This window comes from Lithobates pipiens, unplaced genomic scaffold (genome assembly GCF_037356315.1).
Source record: "Lithobates pipiens isolate NorthernLeopardFrog02 unplaced genomic scaffold, aLitPip1_a1.2 Scaffold_16, whole genome shotgun sequence".
NCBI classification, from domain to species: domain Eukaryota; kingdom Metazoa; phylum Chordata; class Amphibia; order Anura; family Ranidae; genus Lithobates; species Lithobates pipiens.
Window position 1 is genome coordinate 445263554 of NW_027507748.1, and position 26295 is coordinate 445289848.

Genomic DNA, 26295 nt, shown 5'->3' on the forward strand with positions numbered 1-26295 from the left:
TGCGCCTTGAGGACTGGAATTCAGAAACCCTTATTATAATATATATATATATATATATATATATATATATATATATATATATATATATATATATATATATATATATATATTATAATTAATTTTTTAACACATTTTGACCAGAACAATAAAATGTTACCATAGTAAGGGGAACCCCATGCCAAAATGTTAAATAAAATGAAATGGCATGCCCTAACCTCTGCCACAGCCATACCAGTCCCATGCTGTTTTTTTTTTTTTTTTCATTTTATTGTCCGGTTCCCCTTTAAAATTCTCTGGTATGGATTGCTGTTGTTTTTTTTTTTTTTTTTCTAAATTTTTATCATCTATTGAGGACGCAGCTGCCAGCTTGCTGGTCCACCCCTTAACCAGCTATTCACTGGTTAAGAACTCGGGTGGGCCGCTCGCTAAAAAAAATGCTGGCAACCAGTGCTTAGCAGCATTTAAGAGTTTGTAGAAGCTGTCTGCTGTCTTTTTGGGTGCAAATCGCTCCCATTTCTGCTCCTAGAAACTGAAGCTAACCGTTTTGGAACCTGATAGTGACAGCAGTGCACAGGCAGTACCTTGATCCTTTCTTATGAAGCGTAATACAGGAGAAGATCAGGATGTAAAATCTCCCTGTGCAATAACAAACCCACTTAAACACCAGAAGTGCTCCTTTTTATAGGCAGGGAGATGAGAAGTGACCCAGTTAGCGAATGTAAAAGCAGAAGCATCACTTGTAATTGGTATAATTGGTTGTTTGTAGCCACCCTTACATGCGGTAGGAAATGAAGAAACTACTAGAAGGCAATTATAAAAAGCTTCCTTACTGGTGGTGAATCATCATAGTTTTGCAAGTGACTGTCATTGCCTCCCATACGTCATTTTTTTCTTTTATTGTGCGCCGATTAACATAGATGGCAGTAACGGACTTTAAAAGCATTGTAATATCCAATAAAAATGTATATGTCACAATCCGTCAGAAAGTGTGTTTACACTTTTGCAGCCAAATGTGAGAAAATGTGTTCTCTTCTCTTTTTTTTTTTTTTTTTTCACCTACCATTTAGATGTTCCGAGGAGGTCTCATGGCAAGCTTTTCTGAACAGTCTTAAAGTGTCTCTGTCCCAACACAGACTGGAGACTTATAGACTGTATACACAATCTGAAAATTGGATGACAGATCTTCCGTTTTTATTTTATTTTTTTTTATGCTAGTCGCATATCGAAAATGGAAAGGTTACTAAAGTTACGAAAATTCTCGTACGACAGAAAAAAAAATCGGAACTAATGTCACAAGTTGTAGTATATTTGTATTGTATTTTCAGATGACAACTGTACTGATTAAACGAAAATCATACGAGCTGGTATCATACGAGAAAATTTTTTATTTGTCCGATCGGATAATATCAGATAAACTGTCACGATTGGCTCTGGAAAGCTCTGTACTAATGATCTGATTATCGTACGATCGATTTGAAAGCTGTATTTTTCATCCAATTTTCAGATCATGTACAGCGCCTGACCGATTTCTGATTTGTGTGTAGCCCTCCCGGTTGGACAGAAGCCAATTGTTAGGTTGGGTTCTGTTGAATGTTCCTGTTGGGGAAAACTTCCTTCGATCAGTGGCTTGCAGCCAATCGCATGTTGCACTGATTAGTGTATTCTGACTGCAAAGGAGTCCCTGTTGTCATAATACAAAATCACAGCAAGAAGGATTCCTTCGTCCCCCCTCACTTACAACTGACAATGAAAAGCTGCCAGTACGGTACAGACTGAGTTAATTGCCTCCTTGACACCGGCCGTATGCATATAATATTATTATTATTATTGTTATTATTATTATTATACAACATGAGGGCACACGGTACAGTTACAATACAATTCAATACAGACGGAACCAGAGGACCCAGCTCGTTAGAGCTTACAATCGAGGAGGGAGATTTATGCGGCTGCTCGGTGGGTGGGCCTTAATGGCGAGCGGCTGCACATATTCGGCCCTGTTAAAAAGGTGCATATGTGCAATTAGGAGCTTTCCGATCATGTGACAGCAAATCACAACAGTCACATGACCCGAAATGCCCACCTCCCAGCTTTCAGAACTCTTAAAGGACCGGGGGGGTGGTCAGCACAAAGAGGTAAAACAGTACTCCACAGCCTCCTTGTAAACATTACAAAGTAGGGGAGATCTTGGTAGGATTTTAGGCAAGTAAAAAGCACCTAAAAAGGTAACCAGCATTTAACATTTTTTTTTTAAGTTGTGCTATCTTAATGGGAACATCTAACAAATTTAAAGTAGGCGCTTATCCCAGTTTGGCTGCAAAAGAAGAAACACTCGGGATATTTATGTTTTTAGATGAATGTGTTTCTTCCTCTACCTGCTGACCTCATTTTTCCTCGTCTCTATTACGGTATCAGTAAGAAATCATCTGGAAGCTCTGTGTCTGGGTTCCATAATAGAAAGATAAGATGGGTGCGGCTGAATGTCTAGTTTTAGGTTATAATCTATAGTAGTGTCACAGAAAATCAAGTGGAAGACTTGAATAAAGCTTTTATAGGAAACTGATGTGCTGCATTCCTGTTAACATGTACGAGAAGCCATTTAGAGAAGTCCAGTGTAATTAAACCACTGCATCTTATTCTGCGTATATTCCCCTGCTGTACAACACTGCGGAATTTCTTTATATAAGTAAAGGATTATAAAAAAAGAGATGAACTCGTGTGTATTATTTTATACTGCAGTGTAAGTTTGCCTTGCCAGTTATAATGTTGTAATCTCAACCATTTTTTCCCGACTGTTATTTAGCTATTGCTTTATCTGGATGTCTCTGTCTTTTAGGTCCTATAAATTTAAATCAAGTCACTTCTCTGCCCTCCTCATGTTGAAATGTCAACAAGACAACGCAGTCCTCGCCATGGCGCCAGGCCTCACTCCACTTATGAAGTCACCTCTGAAATGCTGGGCTTGTCACTGGCTGGTAAGTGTTTTTACTAGTTCTGGATGCAATGGAGTATTCATAATGGTTACAAAGTGCGTTTACATTTTAGATAGAGTGGAGAGGGATTGGAACACCTGTCAGATTTTATGGCCGTCTGTGCCCCCGTTAGGGAGATTTAACTTCTCTGTGTCCTGTTTATTATTATCACCGAGAGAGAAAATCTCAGATTTTGGGTTGCCACCAGAGCAGGTTCAGAGGGGAAATCTTCAAATGGTTCTGGTGATTCCCTCAAATGGGTGGCATTTCCTCTAACACCCTGTTTGGCTATGTGGTGGAAACCAGTGTGTGGGCTTTTGTAATACTTCCTTCCTTCTACGAGACACACATTGGGGCTAGGAGAGCTTATACAAATTTTTGACCGCCTAAAACATTTTTTTTTTTTTATCAAAACGACAACATTTTATTTTATTGTATTACCACAGTGTTCTGCATGCAATAAAGACATTTGTGGATTTCAAGTGTTTAGTGAGTTCCACTATCTGCTGAAGACTGTATGCATAGATTGTTTCTGCTATAAGTCAGGCCAGGCATAAAGGTCCTAAGAAGAGATGATCACTATCACAACAGTTCGAGGAAGAATTAGGGATCGAAAGATTATCACTTTTTTCGGTGCCGATGCGATACCGATATTGTGGCCACCTCTCCTACCGATAGCCAATATTATTTGCAGATATTTTGTACATTCGAATAAAAAAAAAAATTTACACTGTAATTTTTAGGGATGCACTGATACCATTTTTTTAATACCAAGTACGTGTACCGATTACTTTTTTGCAGGTAATCGCCAATACCAATTACCAATGCCTATCTCCTAGGAAGAAGGGTGGTTTGGGAGGTGGTGGGGGGGGGGTTGTTGTTTGGGAGTTGGGTGATGGCAGGGTGGGAGGGTGAGGTTGTTGAGGGTGGGGTGAAATGGGGATTGTGGGGTGGGAGAGATGGGATGGAAAAGGCTGTGATCGCTGGGGGGATAAGAGGGTTATTGGGAGACATGGGGGCAGAGGTGACAGCTAGTAGGAAGAAAGAGGCAACAGGCAGCAGTGACTGCAGGCGTGGTGCAGGAGACCGCCAGAGACTGCAGGCGTGGTACAGGAGTCTCTCGCCATTCAGCCAGGGAGAGCCAGTGCTCTGTGTGGCCAGGGGTCAGAGCTGGAGGAGGGAGGTGTGCAGCAAGGAGACAAGGCCTGTGGGCTGTTAGGATGGGCGGGCCTGCACCAAGCGATGCCACTGGGAGGAGGAGGCGGGGATGGCACTGTCCGGAGGGGAGGAGGAGACGGTCTTCTCCCAAGCGACATCACTTCCGGTATCGGTTTCCAGTATCAGAGCATTTTTGCGAGTACCGATACTCGCGAAAAATGGCTAGTATCGGCGCCAATACCGATACTAGTATCGGTAATTCCCTAGTCATTTTACATTTTTGTGGTTTTTTTTTTATCACTGTTATTACTGTCACAAGGAATGTGAAATCCCTTGTGACAGTAATAGGCAGTAACAGGTACTCTTTATCCACTTCGCTCCCAGGCCATTTCTGACATTTCTCTCCTACATGTAAAATTCCTAATTTTTTTGCTAGAAAATTACATAGAACCCCCAAACATTTTATATATGTTTTTAGCAAAGACCCTAGAGAATACAATGGCGGTCGTTGCAACTTTTTATCGGTATTTGCGCAGCAATTTTTCGTACACGTTTTTTTCAGAAAAAAAACAGTTTCATGCTTAAAAAAAAAAAAAAACAGTAAAGTTAGCCCAATTTTTGTGCATAATGTGAAAGAGGAGGATACACAGAGTAAATAGATACCCAACATGTCACGCTTCAAAATTGCACGCGCTCGTGGAATAGCGCTAAACTTTGGTATTTAAAAATCCCCATAGGCGACGCTTTAAATTTTTTTACTGGTTACATGTTTAGGGGTACAGAGGAGGTCTAGAGCTAGAATTATTGCTCTCGCTCTAACGTTTGCGGCGATACCTCACATGTGTGGTTTGAACACCGTTTTCATATGTGGGCGGGACTTACATATGCGCTCGCTTCTGTGTGCGAGCTCACGGGGACAGGGGCGCTTTTAACTTTTTCTTTTTTTTTTTTTTTTTAGTTTGACAAAAAAAATAAAAAAATTGATGACTTTTATTCCTATTACAAGGAATGTAAACATCCCTTGTAATAGGAATATGGCACGATCGGACATATTTACAGTGAGATATGGGGTCAATAAGACCCCATATCTCACCTCTAGGCTGGGAAGAATAAAAAACAAAACAAACAAACAAAAAAAACGATCCTGGCTTCCCTGCCAGATCGGCGCCGTTATTTTGAATACCGAGGCCGGGAGTGACGTCATAACATTGCGCCCGGCCTCCGAATGATCATAGAGACTCCGGGGATGATCTGGTCCGCCGGAAATCTCTATGGTAACTGGCGGGGGCCGGCGGATCCTGTGACTGACTCACCAATGGAAACGGTGAGTCGGTACAAGCACGATCAAACGGTGGAACTGCCGCTATGATCATTCTTATGGTGCAGGGAATCGCCGGCTGAAAACGCCGATATCTGAATGATGTCTGTGGCCTCAGACATCATTCAGATATAACCACCGAAAGCCCATGATGTCAATAGACGTAGTATGGGTGCCAAGTTGTTAAAGAGGGATCGGGAGTCTATAAGACCCCAAACACCTCCTCTGCACTTCAAAGTATTCAAAACGTCTAGTTCAGCGTTTTTGAATACTTTATATGTTTTTTTTAAAACTGGCGCCTTTAAGACACCAGTAATCCGGGAAGTGATGTCATGACATCACTTCTGAATTACTAGAGCCGAGACCCGAACTAAGCATCTTCGGCCTGCTGGTTGCTTGGGCCTCCCGGTGGGACGGGAGAGCCCGGGTGGAAGGCGGTGGCGGGGGGGGGGGGGGAAATGTCCCCTCCTGTGGCTTGTAATAACAGCCGAGGGCCTGCTGAGCAGAATCACTTGTTTTTACAATAAAGCCAACCGTCCACTCTAAAGAATGGTACAGGGGTAATGCAAACCCCTTAAGGCAATATCGGTCAGTTTTTTGACCGATGCTTCTAAAAAGTGAATATCGGTCGCATTGATAATCGTTCGATTCCTAGGATGAATACCTAAATTACTGCAGTGAGCTGACCCTGCTTCCTCTACCACAATTTCAAGCAATGTTGTCAGTCCTGCACAGTTCTGTCCTCTTGGACTACAACGTCAACTATGTATGTGTATAATTATAAAAAATATATATATATATATATATATATATATATATATATATATATATATATATATATATATATATATATATATATATATATATATATATATATATATATATATATATATATATATAATCTCTCCATCTCCACTCTCCTTCTCACATTAGACGAGTGGAAATAAGCTGAGGATGAGTGTGGAGGGCGGGCGGATGTCACCTGCAAGTGGATTGAATGGGAGCTGATTCTCCTCCCAGCCTCCACCCCCTGTCCGCAGTAATGATGTGTACAGTGCCCATCCGTAGCCAATCAAATTTGTATTTATTGGATCAATCAAATATGCTTTGTTAATCTTGTATTTTATTTATTATTTCAAAAGGTGAAGTTCAGCTTTAAGCATTCCTTTGGCATGTCATTTTTGGGAAGGGGGGAAATGGGTACCTAGTTTTGACAGGTACCTGCTCCCACTTCCACTCAAGCCTCCTAGATGGCTCGAGCGGAAGTTCTCCTTTTCCGTTCCCTCATTTTAGCCTTCTGGGACACGTCACAGGTCCCAGAAGATTGCCCAACCAGTGGGAAGGTGCTGTACTTCATACACAGTGCGCACCCGGCTGTGAAGCTGCCAGCTGTCACAGCCAGGTGCCAACACTTGCAATGCCAGCATCGGGGAGAGAAGAGGGAGAGAACTGAGGGTTCGGGCAGCTGCATTGCTGAATCATGGGACAGGTGAGTGGCAGCTGCATTGCTGGATCATGGGACAGGTGAGTGGCAGCTGCATTGCTGGATCATGGGACAGGTGAGTGTGTGTTAACCACTTTGCGCCAGCAGCACGTCAAATGACATCATGGACATGGTAATTTCTGAATGATGCCTGTAGCTACAGGCATCATCCAAATATTTTTTTTTTCCCCTGGCGATTCTGTGCACCATAAGAACAATCATAGCGGCAATTCAGCCGTTTGATCATTCTTCCATGCGGCATCCCCTCCGGGGTTTCTCCAGTCTCGCCCGTGCGATCGGCAAGCCGGAGAATGACTTGGTCGCCGCCGGAAGTTAGTCATAGAGATTTCTGGTAACCAGATGGTCCCCACTCACGTCCGGGCTGGCGGATGTAAACAATGCCGGGGACTTTCCAGCCTGAAGGAGAGATGTGGGGTCTTATAGATCCCAGATCTCTTCATAAAGCGGACCTGTCATGCACTATTCCTATTACAAGGGATGTTTACATTCCTTGTAATAGGAATAAAAGTGATCAACATTTTTTTTTTTTTTTTTTTTTTTAAAGAGAAAGTGTAAAAATTCAAAAATGTAAAAGTTCAAATAAGGAATAAAATTTTTTTTTTTTTCAAGCGTCTCCAACCCCCATGTGCTTGTGCACAGAAGCGAACGCATGCGCAAGTCGCGTCCACATATGTAAACGGTGTTCAAATCACACATGTGAGGTACTGTCACGTGCGTTAGAGCGGGGGCACCAATTCTAGCCCAGGACCTCCTCTGTGACTCTAAACTGGTAGCCTGTAAAAATAAATAAATAATTAAGCGTCGCCTATGGAGATTTTTAAGTACCAAATTTTGGCTTTGATAACAAGCCAAGCCAAGGTCAGGAAGACCAAGAAAGATTGCAGGCACACTGGAAAAAGAATTGCTCAGGATTCAAAGAAAAACCCACAGTTAACCGCAGGAGAAAAAAGACAGTGTGGTTGTTTTTAACCACTTGCCGACCGCCGCATGTACATTTACGTCGGCAGAATGGCATGGCTGGGCAAATGGGCGTACCTGTACGTCCCTTTGAATTCCCCGCCTTGGCACCTTGAGTGCACTCCCGTCCCATGCACCATGATCGCGCCCGCGAGTCCCGCGGACTCTGTCCGCTGGTCTCCCGGTGATCGTGTCACTGAGAACAAAGCATTCCTCGTTCTGCCTAGTGACAGGACGGTGATCTACTGCTCTCTGTCATTGAGAGCAGCGATCACTGTCCTGTGTGTTCAAGCCCAGCCCCCTCACAGTTAGAATCACTCCCTAGGACACACTTAACCCCTTCACTGCCCCCTAGGGGTTAACCCCTTCACTGCCAGTGTCATTTACACAGTAATCAATGCATTTTTATAGCACTGATCGTTGCATAAATGACTGGACCCAAACTAGTGTCAAAAATGTCCGATGTGTCCGCCATAATGTCAGTCACGATTAAAAATTGCAGAGCACTGCCATTACTAATAAAATAATAATAATAAAAATGCCATGAAACTATCCCCTATTTCGTAGACGCTATAAATTTTGCGCAAACCAATCAATATAAGCTTATTGCGTTGTTTTTTTTTTGTTTTTTTTACTAAAAATATGTAGAAGAATATATATCTGCCTTAAACTGAGAGGAAAATGTTTGTTTTATATTTTTTGGGGGTATATTTATTATATATAAAAATATTTATTTTTTCTCAATTGTCGCTCTTTTTTTTTTGTTTAACACAAAAAATAAAATTCGCAGAGGTGATCAAATACCACCAAAAGAAAGCTCTATTTGTGGGGAAAAATGGTCGTCCATTTTGTTTGGGTACAACGTCGCACGACCGCTCAATTGTCAGTTAAAGTGATGCAGTGCCGAATCGCAAAAAATGGCCTGGTCATCGAGCAGCCAAATTCTCCAGGGCTAAAGTGGTTAAGGAGCACAATTCAATGATACTTGAACAAAAAAAAAAGAGCTGCATATTTGAACTGCCAGAAGGAAACCTTTACTGCACCAATGCCACAAAAAAGCCAATGAGGCATGTCAAGGAGGTATTGGGCATGTTGTAACCAGGCTTTTTGTGTAACTTGTACAAAAGGCTTCCTGGCAACTTGACCATTCAGCTCTTTTTTGTTCAGGTATCATCGTATTGTGCTCCTTAAAAACAACCACACCATCTTTTTCCAGAACAGCCTGTATTTCTCCTGAGGTTACCTGTGGTTTTTTCTTTTGTATCCCTTGACCTTGGCTTGGTATCAAGAGAGACCCAAATTTTCCACTTCTTAAAGAGGGATTCCACCTACAAAAAAAATATTAAAAGCCAGCAGCTATCTTGCCAGACTGGATCTTTACCGCAACAAGCAAAGATTTTTTGAACAGGGGGACCGGAACGGTCGTCTCCTGGCAATGTTAGCTCAACACGACCTGCCCCTGACGGTGATACCTAGTGTGGTGACCCCCTCAGGTGAATCGGTCTCCTCTTTTACAGACATATTGGACGCATTTAGGCAATACTATAGTTCCCTTTATACCTCCGTACTGCCCTCGGATCTCAGGCCACAGGACCTGGCACCTTGGCTGGACCCCCTGGCACTCGGCTGGCTCTCGGACGCCGAGAGAGAAATTTGGTAAGGCCCATTACCCCGGAGGAGGTACAGAGGACCATTTGCTCCTTTCCCGCAGGGAAATCCCCGGGTCCAGATGGCCTCCCTATAGAGTTCTACAAAACCCACAGGGACCTACTTGCCCCCCAGCTGGCCCAGCTCTATACTCACTGTCTGGCGGAGGGCACCCTTCCCACCTCCATGAGCCATGCACACATAATACTAATCCACAAGGCCCCTAAGGACCCCACATCCTGTGCCTCATATAGGCCTATCGCCCTCCTAAATGCGGACTTCAAAATTCTTACCAAATTGCTCACTATGAGACTACAGCCCCTACTGCCGTCTGTGATAGAGACAGACCAGACTGGTTTTATGGCTAATAGAGCCACTGACATCAACTTACGACGCCTGTTTACTAACATCCATGCTCAATAACTTACTGAGGGTTCCAGGGTGGTGGCCTCCCTAGACATAGAGAAGGCCTTCGACACTGTTGAGTGGCCTTTTCTGTGGGAGGTCCTCCGCAGAATGGGGTTCCCCTTGGTATTTATTAAGTGGCTTCAGACGCTCTATAGGCACCCCACGTCGGCCATTAAGTTGGGGGGGAGTCTTTCACGGTCCTTCCCTTTGTCCAGGGGCACGAGACAGGGCTGCCCTCTTTCTCCGGCCCTATTCGCCATTGCAATGGAACCACTGGCGGAGGCCTTACGTACCTCCCTGCATGTCAGAGGCCTGCATGTTGGCTGGCTGGAGGAGAGGGTCGCCCTGTATGCGGACGACCTCCTTCTCTTCCTCAACGATGCGGACTCCTCACTCAGAGGGGCATTACAAATTCTTGACTCATTCTCCACGATCACGGGCCTTAAGGTTAACTGGTCGAAGTCGCTTCTATTCCCCATAGACCCAGCAGCTCGCGACACTGCCCCCCCTGATATACCCCTACAGTGGGTGGAGACCTTCAGGTACCTTGGGGTTGTGGTCTCGAGGCAGGCTTCGGACTTCGTACCCCTAAATCTATCCCCATTGGTTCATGAGACACGGCTGCGTCTGAAGGCATGGGAGTCACTACCCCTATCATTGCTAGGGCGGATAAACCTGATAAAAATGAAAATCCTACCGAAATTTATCTACCTACTTCGCCAATCTCCACATTGGATTCCCAAATCCTTTTTCTCCCGTCTGCATAGTCTTTTTGCCTCCTTCATCTGGGGAAACCAGTCCCCCAGGTATGGATGGTCAACAATTACGCGTCCGTCCTCCCAGGGAGGACTGGCGTGCCCTGACCTGTACAAATATTTTCTAGCCACCCAGCTGGTTACAGCAGCTTGGTGGCTCACTCCTGATAAGACAAACCCTGCCACCTTGGTTGAAGCGGCGGTGTTGGGGTCGCTGGAGGCGTTGAAATTTTTACTCTATCGTGGCCCGAAGGCCCCGTACCCACTGACCCCCCTCCATGCGCACCATGTTACGTGCATGGGGGGTAGGACTTAAAATTTAAAAATACCCAACCAATGCACTTTCTCCAGCTGCCCCCTTGTGGCGAAACCCCACCCTGGAGCAGTTTTACAAACTGCCTGAACCCCATGCTTGGACTAAGTTCAATATTAGAACAGTGGACCAGGTGATTTCTGACCAATCGCTGGCTCCACTCCCCAAGTTGATTTCTGATTTCAACGTCACGCAGAGTTATTTTTTTTAGGTATCTACAACTCTCCCATGCCTTCAGGTGCCAGTTCTCCAGTTCCCCCCCCCAGGTTGTCCAATCCGCACTGGAGGGCCTCCTCAAGTCCAGCTGTGACAATAAGCCCACCTCAAAACTTTACTCCCATTTGATAATGACCTCCCTCCCTACTTTGGGAAAACTTAGAGATAAGTGGGTGCGAGACATTCCCACCTTTGATAATGATGATTGGGATGACATGTGGGACTTCCCCTTCAGATCCCTGGTCTCCCTGAGAGATCGGCTGATACAGTTTAAGATGGCCCACCGAGCATATTTCACCCCATACAGATTGCACAAAATGAACCCCGCCTCCCCCCCGGGATGTTGGCGTTGTGGGACAATACCGGGGGACTTCATTCATATTTTTTGGACCTGCCCAGCCATTGTTGACTATTAGAAGGAGATACTAGGGGTCATTACACAGGTCACCTCCATATCGCTCCAACTCTCTATAGAAACTTGCATACTGGGCCTGCTAGACCATCTAATTCCCACTGTGGCGCGGCGCACCCTAGCTGGGCTACTTCTTTTCTATGCCCGCAAGGCCATTGCACTCAGCTGGCGTAAGCCCACTCCTCCTCCTCTCTCCCTGTGGAAAAAATTGGTGAACGAAAGCCTGCCTCTCTACAAGGACTGCTATGTTAATAGAGGTTGCCCGCAAAAATATAACAAGGTCTGGTCCAGCTGGCTGGCGGATGCCTCCACGGCCTCAGACCCACAGCCTACTTAACGCATTATCGTTTGTTAATAAATAGGAATATGCACTAGTGGAAATGTTGTATATCTGAGTAGCATGGTTTAGTTCCGAGTCGTCCTACTGCACATGGAGACTGCTCTCTGTGGCCGGTGAGATGCCTTGAATTCTCCGACATGTTTTGTATGTAACGCACTGTCTTATATTACAACTCTGTACACGTCACGCCTGTAACACTAATCGTGACCAATGTTTTTGTTTTTGTTTTGCTTTTGGTTGCTTGTTCACTGTCTAAATCCCAATAAACAGATTTGCAAAAAAAAAAAAAAAAGCCAGCAGCTATAAATAATACAGCTGCTGACTTTTAATAAATGCACACTCACCTGTCCAGCAATGTCGGCAGCCGAGACCAATCGATCTCTTGGCTGCTGCCGCCGCCATTCTAGGTGAGGGAATCAGGAAGTGAAGCTTTGCGGCTTCACTTCCCGGCTCCCTACTGCGCATGCGCGAGTCGTGCAGTGCAATATGAATGGTCCGCACTGTCTCTGGGACCCGTGTGTGTCCCAGCAGACAGCGCGGCGGGACAGGAAACTGCATAGACTCCCGTCTATGCCCGGAAGTGGGTGCAAATACCTGTCTTAGACTGGTATCTGCACCCCCTCCCCCTTGAGAGGTGCCAACTGTGACACCGGAGGGGGGAGGGTTCCAATGAGTGGAAGTTCCACTTTAGGGTGGAACCACGCTTTAAGTGATTGAACAGTACTGACTGGCATATTGAAGGCTTTGGATATCTTTTTATATCCTTTTCCATATTTGTGATATTTCATTACCTTGTTACTCAGATCTTTTGACTGTTCTTTTCGACCTCCTCATGGCTCAGTGTCTAGCCTGCTTAGTGCATCCATATGAGAGCTAAGAAACACATTGACTATTTATATACAGCCACTAATTGTGATGTAAAAAGCCACAAAGGTGCGAAATTAACCTTTAATTGCCATTTTAACCTGTGTGTGTGCCACCTCCTGTGTCTGTACAAATGCCAAACATTCCAGGGTATGTAAACTTTTGATCAGGGTAATTTGGGTAGTATCTGTTGTCAGGATGATTTAAACGGAGTAAACACAGTTGATTAATAATAAATGGCTTCAGCTAAACACTAACTACGAGTGAAAGAAATGTTTTTGTGTTCATCATTCACGTTTTATGAAAAATGGCCAAGAAATCATAAATTCTGCCAGGGTATGTAAACTTGTGAGCACAACTGTATACATACAGACACACACTACATTCCAGCTCCTTTTTTTATTCTACTTATACCAAGACATCAGAATGTTTTTTCGGGGCAGACTGAATTGGGCTGGAGTTCTGAAGAGAGTGATGTATAGAATTACTTTGACCTTTTGTAAATAACACTGTGAACATATCACTGGTTGAATCTCTTCAGTGTTGTGAGCAATCATTTGTAAAATGTCCTGATGAGGTCAGTGACACATTTACAGTATGTTGTGAATGTATAAGGGCTTCTTATTCAATATGTTGTGTCTATGTTATGGAGTACAGAAGTGTATCCAAAGTGATTTGTTTTGTTTTACAACCAGACCATCTATTATACACACACTGCAATTATCTTCAACCTTTAGCTTTATGCACTTTATGAACAGATGCTATAGTGGGCCACAATATGTTGCTCTACTTTACAAAAATGTATAGCAATTATGCCTATGACACCATAGTTAAAGCAATTCAATTATTTACCAGGAATATAAATATGAACATTATCAGAGTATAGCAAAACCCAGTTCACTGATGGGACCGCCCATATAGTGGAATAGAAAAAAAGAGAAAGTCTGAAAACTGCCCCCTAACATTAAACGCCTCCATCCCTATATTACATAGAACAGAAGCAAAAGTCGGGCATGGGACTTTAAATGAAGTGTTCATGATGTTCAAAAGGTAAACAAATATATATGGGTAACAAAGTTTATTTGAATGGTAACAATATCATCCAACACAGAACATGAGCATGGGTGACAGATTCATAAAAACAGCAACATAGCATAATAGTTCTCTAAACATAGCCATAATGATATAACATCGCAAAGTATTAATAGTACAGATATACATTATACATCTCTAACCCGACGCCTTTTCGCAAGCTTTCCTTGCTTCTTCAGGGGCTGATGTGCATAACTGATGTCTGTAAAAACAAGTAAAGTGTATATTGGAGTATAGATTATGATTTGGACAAGAGCATGAAGCCTGAACCCGATGATCCCATAATTACTTGTCAGACAATTGGCTTCAAAGGCTGATCCCAAGCAGGGGTCAGCAGAGGACATCTCCTCCGGGAGCTGAAGGGACGGAGACCACAGCATGGAGGACCGAGGCTAGATGTACGGCAGGCATGGCAAAGGTTTAGAAATGAAAGTGTGGACCCAAACATATCCCATAAATCTTGCAAGGCGTGCTCGCTGTATAGGATATATAAGTATGTATGTAAATCTGAGAGAACTAAAATGGCAATGTCCTAAGAGTAAAAGGTTATGTACTTTGGTACAAGGTATTCAGAGGTGTCCTGCAGAGCATAGGGGGAGATGGTGTGAAGTGAAAGAAATGTAAAAAAGGAGTGAAGAAAAAGTGAGAAAAGAAATGAAGGAGTAAAGAACTGTAGCAAAATAAAAAGGTAAGAGGTGAAAATGAGTAAGCTGGAGTATAATGAAAAAAACAAGGAAAAAGGGAGAAAATGAAAAGGATAGAAAAATGTGTATAGGATGTGGATAAAATGTCATAGGGTGTATGTGTAGAGATAAATAATTGTACTGGTGAGATAATGTATATAAGTATAAAAAATATATCCAAGTGCCTAGCAGTGTAGTTGGACCTCCCATCTGTTTGTTGAAGGGACAAGATGGAAGGAAAGTTTGCCATGCCAAAACCCCCGCCTAAAAACTGCTGCAGCCTCTGCCCCTATCGTCATGTGTCTGGCGATCAAGGGGAGGACCCGCCATGCACGGCGGCACACAATCGAGATCCCCGCCCACTACCTAGGTGACACACTGCACCCAATTGATGGGAACACCACTGGAATGCGGAAGTCTCCTAGTGGGTGCACAGGCATGATGCCAATGCACTGGTGGCTCCGCCCATCCGAGAAAGACAGAGACAGCAGGGGAGAAAACTCCCCATTTGTGCATCACAGCTCCCGGAGGAAGAGCGAACCTCCATCCCCAATACGAGGGAACAATGCATAAGAGCCAGATCTGCAAGTAAAAAATGTTTTAAATGAACAAACATGTCTGTTGTGGATCTGTAGTAAAACAGTATTAACCGTCAAGATGTGGGTGCAGCGACAGACAAAGGCATTTTAGGTTTCTTCCACCTGGATTCAATTTCTCTTTTCTCTTCTATATAGTGGAATAGAAAAGTTCTCTGTAATGTGGACACTGTCGCTGTCCCTTGGGTAACTAATTACATAACACCAAGAGAGAAAATACTGTACCAGCTGAAATTCCCCAAGAATTATGTCTACTAAAATGTGAATATAAGCAAACCCGTTGCTTGACAAATATTCTTGCTCATACTTGTTATTTTCACTGAGTTTTCCTTAAGAATTGTGTATTTATGTCAGTATAAGCACCTGTCATTCTTTTAAGTTCTTCCTGGTTCCTTTTCTTGAATAACCGGATTAGCTGAGTCCTGGATTCTACATTATCTTGTCAGAAGGGCCGAGGCATAGTCTAATGAGCTGCCTGTCTTCTTCAGAGATCCTGATGGAGGAGAGGCGTTTCATTGCTGAAGGCTCCTGTGTGGTGGCCCTCTGACTCACCCAGCCAACTACCTAGGACAGGATTAGGTATGGTGGAAGAGTTTCTTGAGGCAATGAGATGCTGGGGTCACAGATCAGTAGGGAATACAGTACAAGCTGGCAGGGGTAAACAGAATCACACATATAGTGGGAGCTGGTAGGTATTCGCAGGATCACTGGAAGCAGCCTGGAATGCACAAGGACACCGTTCAGGAAGCTAGCTAGGAGTTTACAGGGGAACACTGACGTAGATTACAGACTGGGAGTATACAGATGCTGGTAACACGTTGCCGGCTGGAAAACACAAGAAATCACACAGGTGCATATTGGTGGCTGAAATACACAGAAAGACGTCTGGGTGAATGGAGACTGAGTACTTGCTGAGGTACACAAGGAAGTCACAGTTACACTTGAGTACTCAATAGATAATATAGGTGCTAGGATTCAGGTAGGTTGCAGGCAGGAACACCCAGGGATTAATTGAGGATAGCTGAAAGAGGGGCACTTGGGATCACATAAGCAGGATGAACAATGGGAGGGGGGGGGGGGGTCAAATAGTGGCAAGGAACACAGGGAATAACTAGGAATCCTAGGAGGCAGAGGGTGGTCCAAGGTGGTAGCCTTTTAAGACAGAGCTCACTCTGTGATTGGCCACAGCACCAACGGTTGTAGGAAGCTAATGGAAATACACAGAGGGCAGGACCCGGCACTGGAATCTGGAACAGGTGAGTGTGACACATTGGGGGAGATATACAAAAATTGTTTAATATGCACAGCTGCACCAGATTCTGTGTGTACCAATCCACTTCTAACTTCAGCTTGTTCAATTAAGCTTTGACAATAAAAGCTGGAAAATGATTGGTTACTATGAATAGCTGCACCAGTTTTAGTAAACCTCTCTCATTGTGTATATGTTGACTATCTGTGACTGCATATTGTATGTTCCAGCATGTGTTTTTTAGAAAAGTTGCTTGTGATGGTGTTTCTAAATTTTATTGTGCCTCTTTAGGGAATAGAATGTAACCCTTAGTCTGGCCATACGTGGTCGAACTTCAAAAGAATTTTCTTTTGAAAATCAGAAATTTTGTGATCCGATGCTGCCACCATTGATTTCAAAATTCGGCCAACCAAGCCTTCAATTTCACCTCATGTTGCTATAGAAAATGTATTTTGTGGCTGGGAATCTTCTTTTCTTTCCGGGAATTTTCTTTTCTTGCACATGCGCGTGTATTTTTCTATTAAATTTTTTGCACGATTCTCCCATCATTGATTAGAAAAACGTTCCTTTCTCAATATTTCCAACCTGCCCGATTTACTCAAATTCGACGGCAGCACTAATGGTGTGAAATTGGAACGAAAATATTTAGATAAGCTTTTCGAAAGAGATTTCTTACTTATTACTTATTTGTCCCATGTATGGCCTGCCTTAGTGCCTGTGTGAATAAGAATGCAAAACCTGTTTGAAGCAGGTCTGGAGCACAAGTGCAGTTCATATGCAATGGATTTCAAAATTATGCCATTAACCAAAGCCAGTCATCATAGTCTCTTACTGTGATCGACTCACCCAGGCAAGAGGCTGGCATTCAGTTCCCCCCAAAAGCCTATGGCCTAGGGAGAGAGGCTTGCTCCTAGTCCTCTCCAGAAGACCTTACCTCTGTCACGGTTGCATTGGCATTTATTCTTTGTTCCCTACTATACCTGTTTTTCTTGCGTTATATTGTGCACAGCTCTGTCTGTAATGACATAGTCCTCAGTCAGAAGGAACATCCAAAGAATGAAAGTTTTATCACCACTAATGAAATGTGTTTCTGTTTTGGGTCTCAGAAACTTGTTCTTCAGAATCCTGAATCCTGTCTTTTTTGCTTCTGCATAGTATCTACGATACTGAAAAACATATTTGTCACAGTTCATGAAAAATGGTGTCTCTGGTACTGGGACATCATGTCAGTAATGTTTCTTTTTCACAAATTGCATTAAAGAAATGCAGCAGTGCAAGTACCTCTGCAACTTCTGCAGTGTTTAGTTGTTTTTTTCCACAATGGAAATGTGTATTGTCTGTGTAATCACATGTCATTCTTAAAAAGTGCTTATTCATTTTAATAACTGGATTGATTTAGCACTGAATTCTACATTATCTTATCAGCCCTATGGCTCATTTTGTAGCCAACAGTGCCCATCGGCATTGGATGACAATCTAGTGATCTGCTTATTTTTGGTGAGTCAAATGATTTTATGTCTACAGAACACTGCTCACTGAGGCTTACTAACAGTGGTCATAGGGGGAGCTTGGACAGGTCCGAAAATCATGTGTCCAGCAAACTTTTCCAGCCCTAACCCATACACCAAAACATGGATGTACATACTGTATGTTAGCTGGTACAGATGCCTGAGAGAGCTTGAATTGTGCCTAAATACCCAACCATTCTCTAATGTCTTTGGCAAGCTTAAATCCTCAAGAAGTTTTTTCTTCCTCTACATATAGATTGCTTTTACACAATGTAACCGTTTCTTGAATTACTGATTAGTGTACTTGTATTTTATTTTCAGGAAACTTCCAAGACCCAGATGAGCCAATTTTGGAGTTTAGTTTGGGTAAGCTGCATTTATTTTTAGTGTGCATCCATTTTTAGATAACCTAAATTATTTAATACACAAAGACACAGAGTGGAAACTGAGCAATGGTTTCGATAAAGGGGGCTCCTTCACCCCAGTGAGTTGCTCTGAATACATGGCCGCTGGTGTGCACTGGCAGGGCGCAGTACTATTTATCGCAGCAGCATTGCAATGTTGTGGCTTGTGTTGCATTACGCTGTGGTTTGAACTGACAGCATAGGAAACAAGGAATTATGCCTTGTCTTTGCATTGGGACAGTGCTGGAAATAGCTGCAAGATTAGCTCCAACGCATCTGATTTGAACAAGCCCTTAGGGTAAAAACTAGTGTTTTTATTTTATTTATCCTTTTTTTTTTACACCTTGATAATACAGTGCGCTATTCTGAATTATGCTTATGGGTTCTGGTGTTTAGGCAGAAGTTATAGTCTGAAATATGAAGTTAAAGCCGAATTCACTTTCCTTTAATTGGCCTAAATACATTTAGTGTGCATCAATGCTCAGGCTTCCTGCTGATTTTCAGAAATGTAGGTTTGACTCAGAAGGGGGCTTGTCAGCCTGTTGCAGAGGGACTGCTGCTTTTACATATAGTAGCTTTTCTACTTGGGCAGTGGCTGCTTTCCAAACGAACAACAGTAAAGTCCCATGCACACTGGGAGCAATCAAGATTGTTCCCACCCATAGCAGGCATGGTTTCTTTTTATATTGACGTCTGTGTCTTATGCAACTTAGCTATGATTAGGGCCTTTTGAGGCAGAAATATTTTAGCCGGTTTGCTTTAATGCTGTTACGATAATGGAAAGCGTCAGAAAATTATGCTGTGCTGGATACGTGCTTTTCTTACACTGAGTGTTTAGACACAGTGCATGGGGCTCTAGGGTTTATCTGGGGGAGGAGGACAGACTTCTTGTGCTCTGAGCAATAGTACATGGAGTATATTGGTCTAAAGATATATACTGCTAGGTGCACTGTGCACCCCTGTCCAGTGCAGCAGCTGGCAGCCTCTCACAGGCTGCCAGCAGTATGGCACAATGGGGCGTATTTGCCCTCCACCAGTACCTAAATGCTAGAGCCCTATGCATCTGGGCTAAACCTCCACTGTGCATGGGGCCCAAGTTTAAAAAACCTTTGTTTTGTTGCTCACTAAATGTATTTAGAAAACTTAAAAAGAAGGCTCAGTTGAGCATTAAACGAGCCGCTGTTCGTCTGATGGCAGTGGATTGTCCGTTTTGTACCTGTACCCATAGAATTCTGCATAATATGTATCCTCAAATCCTGAGACCTGATTCTTTTCCCATAGGGAAAAAAAAGTCATCTGATAAGGTCCAATGAGCAAAAAAACAGCAAAAAAAAGTTACAAATTCTGTTTTTAAGTTATTTTACTTACTGTTTGAAGTATGGTTTCAAATATTGCACATCAGTCTGCAAACCAAGTGCCAAGATTATTATTTGGCCATACAAATTTTACAAGATTAGGTTACTTAACAATAAAGCTGCCAACACCAGGAGATAGGTGCAGTTCATTGCACGCTGACTGACCCTTAAAAGCCTTTTCTCTATGTCTGGTAATATATTCTAAAGGCTATAACTTGGAAGCACCTTGGATTGCAAGCACAGCACTAGGCCAATCCCTGAAATAATAATGAAGAGAATAATAAAGAATAATGAATAATGAACCTTTTTAGCGTGTGTTATCTTGGCATCTGGCTTAGTTTATATAATTGTTTTGCAATGTTCCACTTTGCAGAAACACATTATTATTATTATTATTATTATTATTATTATTCACGATTTATATAGCGCCAACAGTTTACGCAGTGCTTTACAATGTAGAGAGGGGACAGCACAATTACAGTACAATACAGAAGGGACAGGAAGGCCCTGCTCGTAGAGCTTACATTCTAAAGGGAGGGGGTGGTGGTACAAAAGGTAATAGATGCCGGGAATGATTTGATGGGGTTGTTAGGTGGGATAGGCTTCCCTGAATAAGTGAGTTTTCAGGGATCTCCTAAATGTGGACAGGTTAGGGGCTGATCGGATATACCGGGGCAGGGAAATCCAGAGGATGGGAGAGGCTCTGGAGAAGTCCTGAAGACGAACATAAGGAGGTAACAAGGGAGCTAGAGAGCAGGCGGGCCTGGGAGGAGCGGAGGGGATGATTTGGGCGATATCTGCAGATGAGGTTGGTGATGTAGCTGGGGGTGATTGTTGTGGATGGCCTTGTATGTTGTGGTTTGCATTTTGAGTTTTATACGGTGGGGTAGGAGAAGCCAATGAAGGGATTGGCAGAGAGGGGCAGTAGTCATAGATTGATTAGTGAGGTGTATTAGTCTAGCAGCAGCATTCATAATAGACTGAAGGGGGGTTAGCCTGCGTAAGGGTAGACTGTTAAGGAGAGAGTTGCAGTAGTCAAGGAGTGAATAAGTTGCTTTGTAGTGCCATTAGTCAGGAAGGGTCGAATTCTGGAGATGTTACGGAGATTACCCTGGCATGTGTGGAGGGTCCAATGGTTGTGCTGGTGGATTTTAATTGGAAACGTCGAGGGGGGGGGGGGGGGGGGGCAGGAAGGAGGAAATATTACAAGCTCAGTTTTAGAAAGTTTGAGTTTAAAAGAGTGGTGCGACATCCATATCGACATGTCTTTCAGTAAGTTTGAGATCCGTGAGCAGATTGAGGGGGTGAGTTGAGGAGTGGAGAGATATATCTGGGTGTCATCGGCATAGAGGAGGTAATGGAAGCCATTGGAGGTTATCAACTGGCCCAGGGAAGAGGTATAGAGCGAGAATAGGAGGGGCCTAAGGCCAGAGCCTTGGGGTACCCCAGCAGAGAGAGGAAGAGGAGTGGAGGAGATGGAGTTGTAAGTGACACTCAAAGTGCGCTGAGAAGTAAGGAATTAAGGGTAGAAAAGAGTTGAGGTTTGGATGAGAGGGTCTTGATGAGAGTGTTGTAGTAGGTTTGTTAAGCAGTGTAGAGGCAGGAGTTGTATTTGAGAAGGCCAGATTTGTAGAGAGTAAATTCTTGCAGGGACTTAGATTTACGCCATACTCGCTCAAGAACAGGACTGCGTCTCTTGAGACTTCTGTTGTCTGTTTGCCAGGGTTGTGGCAGATGGGGCCTGGTTCTGCGTGTAGAAAGAGGAGCAAGTACATCTAGGGAGGATGACAGCGTGTTGAAGATGGAAGTGGATAGGTCTGGGCGGGACAGGGGTGTGATTTTGTTGTAAAGGCCATCAGTAGCAGAATGAAGACGGGAAGGGCTGAGGTTGCACAGGTTTCTGCAGGTAGTTGTGGGTTGGCAGCATGGGAGGTAGGAGACGAGGAGAGTGTGAAACAGATAAGGTTGTGATCAGAGAGAGGAAAGGGGGTTTTTGAGAGGTTGCAGGGAGTGCAGCAATGGGAGAATACGAGGTCGAGAGTATGAGTGGTGGTTTGTGTCCATTGTGTTAGGTTAAAAGAGGAGGTTAGGTTGAGCAGTTAAGTGGTTCCAGTATTAACATTGATTGGAATGTTAGTTACCTAGGATGATGGCAGGTACTTCAGAGTAGAGAAAGTAAGGTAGCCATAGAGAGAAGTCATCCAGAAACCGTGACACTGGCCCAGGAGGCCGATAAATGACTGCAACCCTCAGACAAGCTGGAGAGAAAAGACGAATGCAGTGCACTTCGAAAGAGCAGGGGGAAAAAGAGGACGGTGTGGGAAGAACCTGGCGGGTGCATTGTGGGGAGAGGAGAAGTCCAACACCACCTCCTTTTCATCCACTGGGTCTGGTGAAGTGAGTCCAGAGGAGGCCACTGTGGGACAGGGCAGTTGGAGAGGTAGTGTTGAATTCCTGGAGCCAGGTTTCAGTAATGACAAATAGATTAAGGGATTTGGAGAGGAAAAGGTCATTGACAGAAGCTAGTTTGTTAACCACTTGAGGACCGTCGCATGCCAATGTACGTCATCACAATGGTATGTACAGGCACAAGCACGTACATGTACGTGCTTGCCTTCCCGCTGGATGCGGCGGTCCGTTTCGCTTCAGGAGCGATCCGGGATGAGGGGATGGCCGTTGGTTTCTGGCCACCCCCTCTCGATCGCTCCTGGCGAATGAGAAGCTTCCACCCACTGTGTATAGTAAACACAGGCAGGGAGGAAGTGATGTCATTCTCCTCGGGGCGGTCTTTTTGACCGGACTACGAGGGGAAGTGAAAGCAAGTGTGCACCAACACTACACTAACATGTAGGCACACATAGGCACATAAGCCCCCCTCCCCCTCCCAGTCAGTGTCACTGATTGCAGTGATCATTTATTTACTGATCATTGCATTCAGTGTCAGTTGTGACAGTAAAAACTGTCAGGGCAGTTAGTGTTGGGTACAGGGTAGCCCCCTACCACCCCCCAATAAAGGTTTAACCCCCTGATTGCCCCTAGAGTTAACCCTTTCACCCCCTTTTGCCAGTGTCACTAAGCGATCGTTTTTCTGATAGCTGCATTAGTGTCGCTAGGTAGCTAGTTATTTTTTTAGGTTCACTGCCAGGTTTTTATAGCGCTAGGTACCCCGATATACTACCCAATAATGGTTTTAACCCCCTGGTTGCCCCTAGTTAACCCTTTCACCCCCTTTTGCCAGTGTCACTAAGCAATCGTTTTTCTGATCGCTGCATTAGTGTCACTGGTGCCGCTAAGTAGCTAGTTATTTTTTTAGGTTCACCGCCAGGTTTTTATAGCGCTAGGTACCCCCATATACTACCCAATAATGGTTTTAACCCCCTGATTGCCCCTAGTTAACCCTTTCACCAGCGATCACAGTATAAGTGTCACTGGTGACGCTGGTTAGCCAGTTAGTTATTTAGGTTTCCCGTCAGGTTTTTATATAGCGTCAGGGACCCCCATATACTACCTAATAAAGATTTTAACCCCCTGATTGCCCCTAGTTAACCCTTTCACCAGTGATCACCGTATAAGTGTTACGGGTGACTCTGGTTAGTTAGTTTGCTTTTTATAGCATCAGGACACCCACCATTTATTACCCAATAAAGGTTTAACCCCCTAATCACCCGGCGGGTGATATCAATTCGGTTTTAGGGTCAGGGTCTGCGTCGCCCCAGGCAGCGTTAGGTTAGTGCCAGTACCGCTAACACCCACGCGCAAAACATAAACCTCCCCGTAGTGGTATAGAATCTGAACAGATCAATATCTGATCTGATCAGATCTATACTAGCGTCCCCAGCAGTTTAGGGTTCCAAAAAAACGCATTGTTAGCAGAATCAGCCCAGGTACCTGCTAGCACCTGCGCTTTGCCCCTCCGCCCAGCCCACCCAAGTGCAGTATCGATCGATCACTGTCACTTACAAAACACTAAACACACAACTGCAGTGATCGCAGAGTCAGGCCTGATCCCTGCGATCGCTAACAGTTTTTTTTGGTAGCGTTTTTTATATTTAAATCCGGAAGGCAGTGCTTGGTTTTCGGGGTCCCGTACGTGGCTAGGCTCCCAAAAAGTCCCCCACATGTGGTATCCCCGTACTCGGGAGAAGTAGCAGAATTTATTTTGGGGTGTAATTTGACTTATGCCCATAGCATGTGTGAGCAATATATCATTTAGTGACAACTTTGTGAAAAAAAAATAAAAAATTGTAATATTCTTGCAACTTGTGGCAAAATATAAAATATTTCATGGGCTCAACATGCCACTCAGTAAATAGCTTGGGGTGTCTACTTTCCAAAATGGGGTCATTTGGGGGGGGTTTGTGCTATTTTGGCATTTTATGGCCTTCGAAACTGTGATAGGTAGTGAGGAGTGAAATCAAAAATTTGCACCCTTAGAAACCCTGAAGGCAGTGATTGGTTTTCAGGGTGCCGTACGCAGCTAGACTCCCAAAAAGTCCCACATATGTGGTATCTTCGTACTCAGGAGAAGCAGCAGAATATATTTTGGGGTGCAATTCCACATATAACTATGGCATGTGTAAGGAATATATCATTTAGTGACAACTTTTTGTAAACTTTTTTTTTTTGTCATTATTCAATGACTTGGGACAAAAAAAAAATATTCAATGGGCTCAACATGCCCCTCAGCAATTTCCTTGGGGTGTCTACTTTCCAAATGGGGTCATTTGGGGGAGGGGGGGGGTTGTACTGCCCTGCCATTTTGGTACCTCAAGAAATGAGATAGGCAGTCGTAAATTAAAAGCTGTGTAAATTCCAGAAAATGTACTCTAGTTTGTAGACGCTATAACTTTTGCGCAAACAAATATACACTTATTGAAATTTTTTTTTACTAAAGACATGTGGCTGAATAAATTTTGCCCTAAATGTATGACTAAAATTTGAGTTTATTTGATTTTTCTTATAACAAAAAGTAGAAAATATCTTTTTTTTCTCAGTCTTTTTCCATTTATATTGCAAAAAAATAAAAATCGCAGAGGCAATCAAATACCATCAAAAGAAAGCTCTATTTGTGGGAAGAAAAGGACGCAAATTTTGTTTAGGTACAACATTGCATGACCACGCAATTACCAGTTAAAGCAGTGCAGTGCGAAATTGTAAAAAGACCTCTGGTCCTTAGGCTGATAATTGGTCCGGGGCTGAAGTGGTTAAAGACCGAGCGAGCATTCCAGAGAGCACATGAAAAAGAGGGGCTGACTTGTGCAATCGGAAGAATTGGGATGAGAAGGTGGGAGTTACGACTACTGTTGGAGGAGGTAGACAGACAATTTTGAGGGTGGGAATTGGGTGTGGGAGGGCTGGGGTTTGGTGCGATGTCCTCAGACATTAGTAGTAGGAGGGTGAGGGTGGTAAGGCGAGAGTGAGATTTATAGGAGGGCGTGTAGTGGAAGTGTTGATACTGTGTGGACTTAGAATGAGCAGGAGGTGATGAGTGCAGTAATGAGTGTTTTTAAAATACATTAATTTTCTAAATAAAAAAAATAAAAATAAAAAAATTGTTAATTTTTAGCATGTGTTATCTTGGCATCTGGCTTAATTTGTATAATTATGTTTTTCCATGTTCCACTGTGCAGAAACATTTAGTATTACATTACTAATTTTGATCAAATACTGGTCTCAATCATACCTGTTACTGCATACTGGTGGCAATGAATAGATCATACATTTGAAATTATTTAGTGAGGATCAGGAAGGTGGCTATTTTCTTGCCAGGTATGCTGCAGTAAAGTAATAGCTGAAATATTGAGTATATGTTTGTAGGCTACAGAGAAAAGATCTAGCTTTTGAAAGGTGGTTTGCAAATGATGTTCCATAAAATATTGTGCTCTCTCTCTTCACAGCTTGTAGTGAGCTTACTACCCCATCATTGGATCGGAAGCCAAATAGCTTTGTTGCTGTTAGTGTCACAACCCCACCTCAGGCTTTTTGGACAAAGCATGCCCAAACAGAAATCATAGAGGTGAGCCTGGCTTTCCTAGGCTGGGAAATTTTTATTTTCATACATTAATAACATTTGTGAATTAGGTCTGTTGCTCACACTACATTAAGTAAAGCGACTACTTGGGGATATATAGTGTGTGTTTATTGTGATGTTGTGGGGCTTTTCACTTAATGTTCGTGCTTCCCAGTAAGTTCAGTCCACTCCAGAAATGCTGTTGAAGGACTTGCTGGTCCACTTTAATAAACCAAGTGGAAAAGTTTACACAAAAAATAGTTTTTCTACTTGGGGGTTTCCACCATTGACAGGAACATCAATGGGTTCCTATAACCTGTACTGTGAAGAATATACCATACAGCACTGCTGAGTTGAAAGGACACTGGCAAACATGAATAACACATTATCTAAAAAAAAAAAAAAAAAAAAAGTATTTAATCATCTTTTATGTTGTACAAAGTGGAACATATGGTGCAACACAAGAACAGCTTGAATTTACATGCAAGTGGATTGTTTAAATAAAGACATTGAAAAAATATGTTTCTAAATATG

At 43.4% G+C, this 26295-nt stretch overlaps 1 protein-coding gene across 10 annotated transcripts in view; it reads left to right on the forward strand.

Annotated features, from left to right (window-relative positions):
• Positions 1-26295, forward strand: part of INPP4A (inositol polyphosphate-4-phosphatase type I A) — a 200120-nt gene that overhangs the window by 69525 nt on the left and 104300 nt on the right. For 9 of the 10 annotated variants that reach the window (XM_077482752.1, XM_077482754.1, XM_077482756.1 and 6 more), the window contains 3 exons: positions 2837-2975; positions 18314-18358; positions 25649-25767. In XM_077482752.1, coding sequence (XP_077338878.1) covers positions 2885-2975; positions 18314-18358; positions 25649-25767 — 255 coding nt within the window. In that variant the 5' untranslated portion in view covers positions 2837-2884. Of the gene's footprint in view, positions 1-2836; positions 2976-16318; positions 16492-18313; positions 18359-25648; positions 25768-26295 lie in introns of those variants that run through there. The other variant, XM_077482755.1, reaches the window with a different exon arrangement.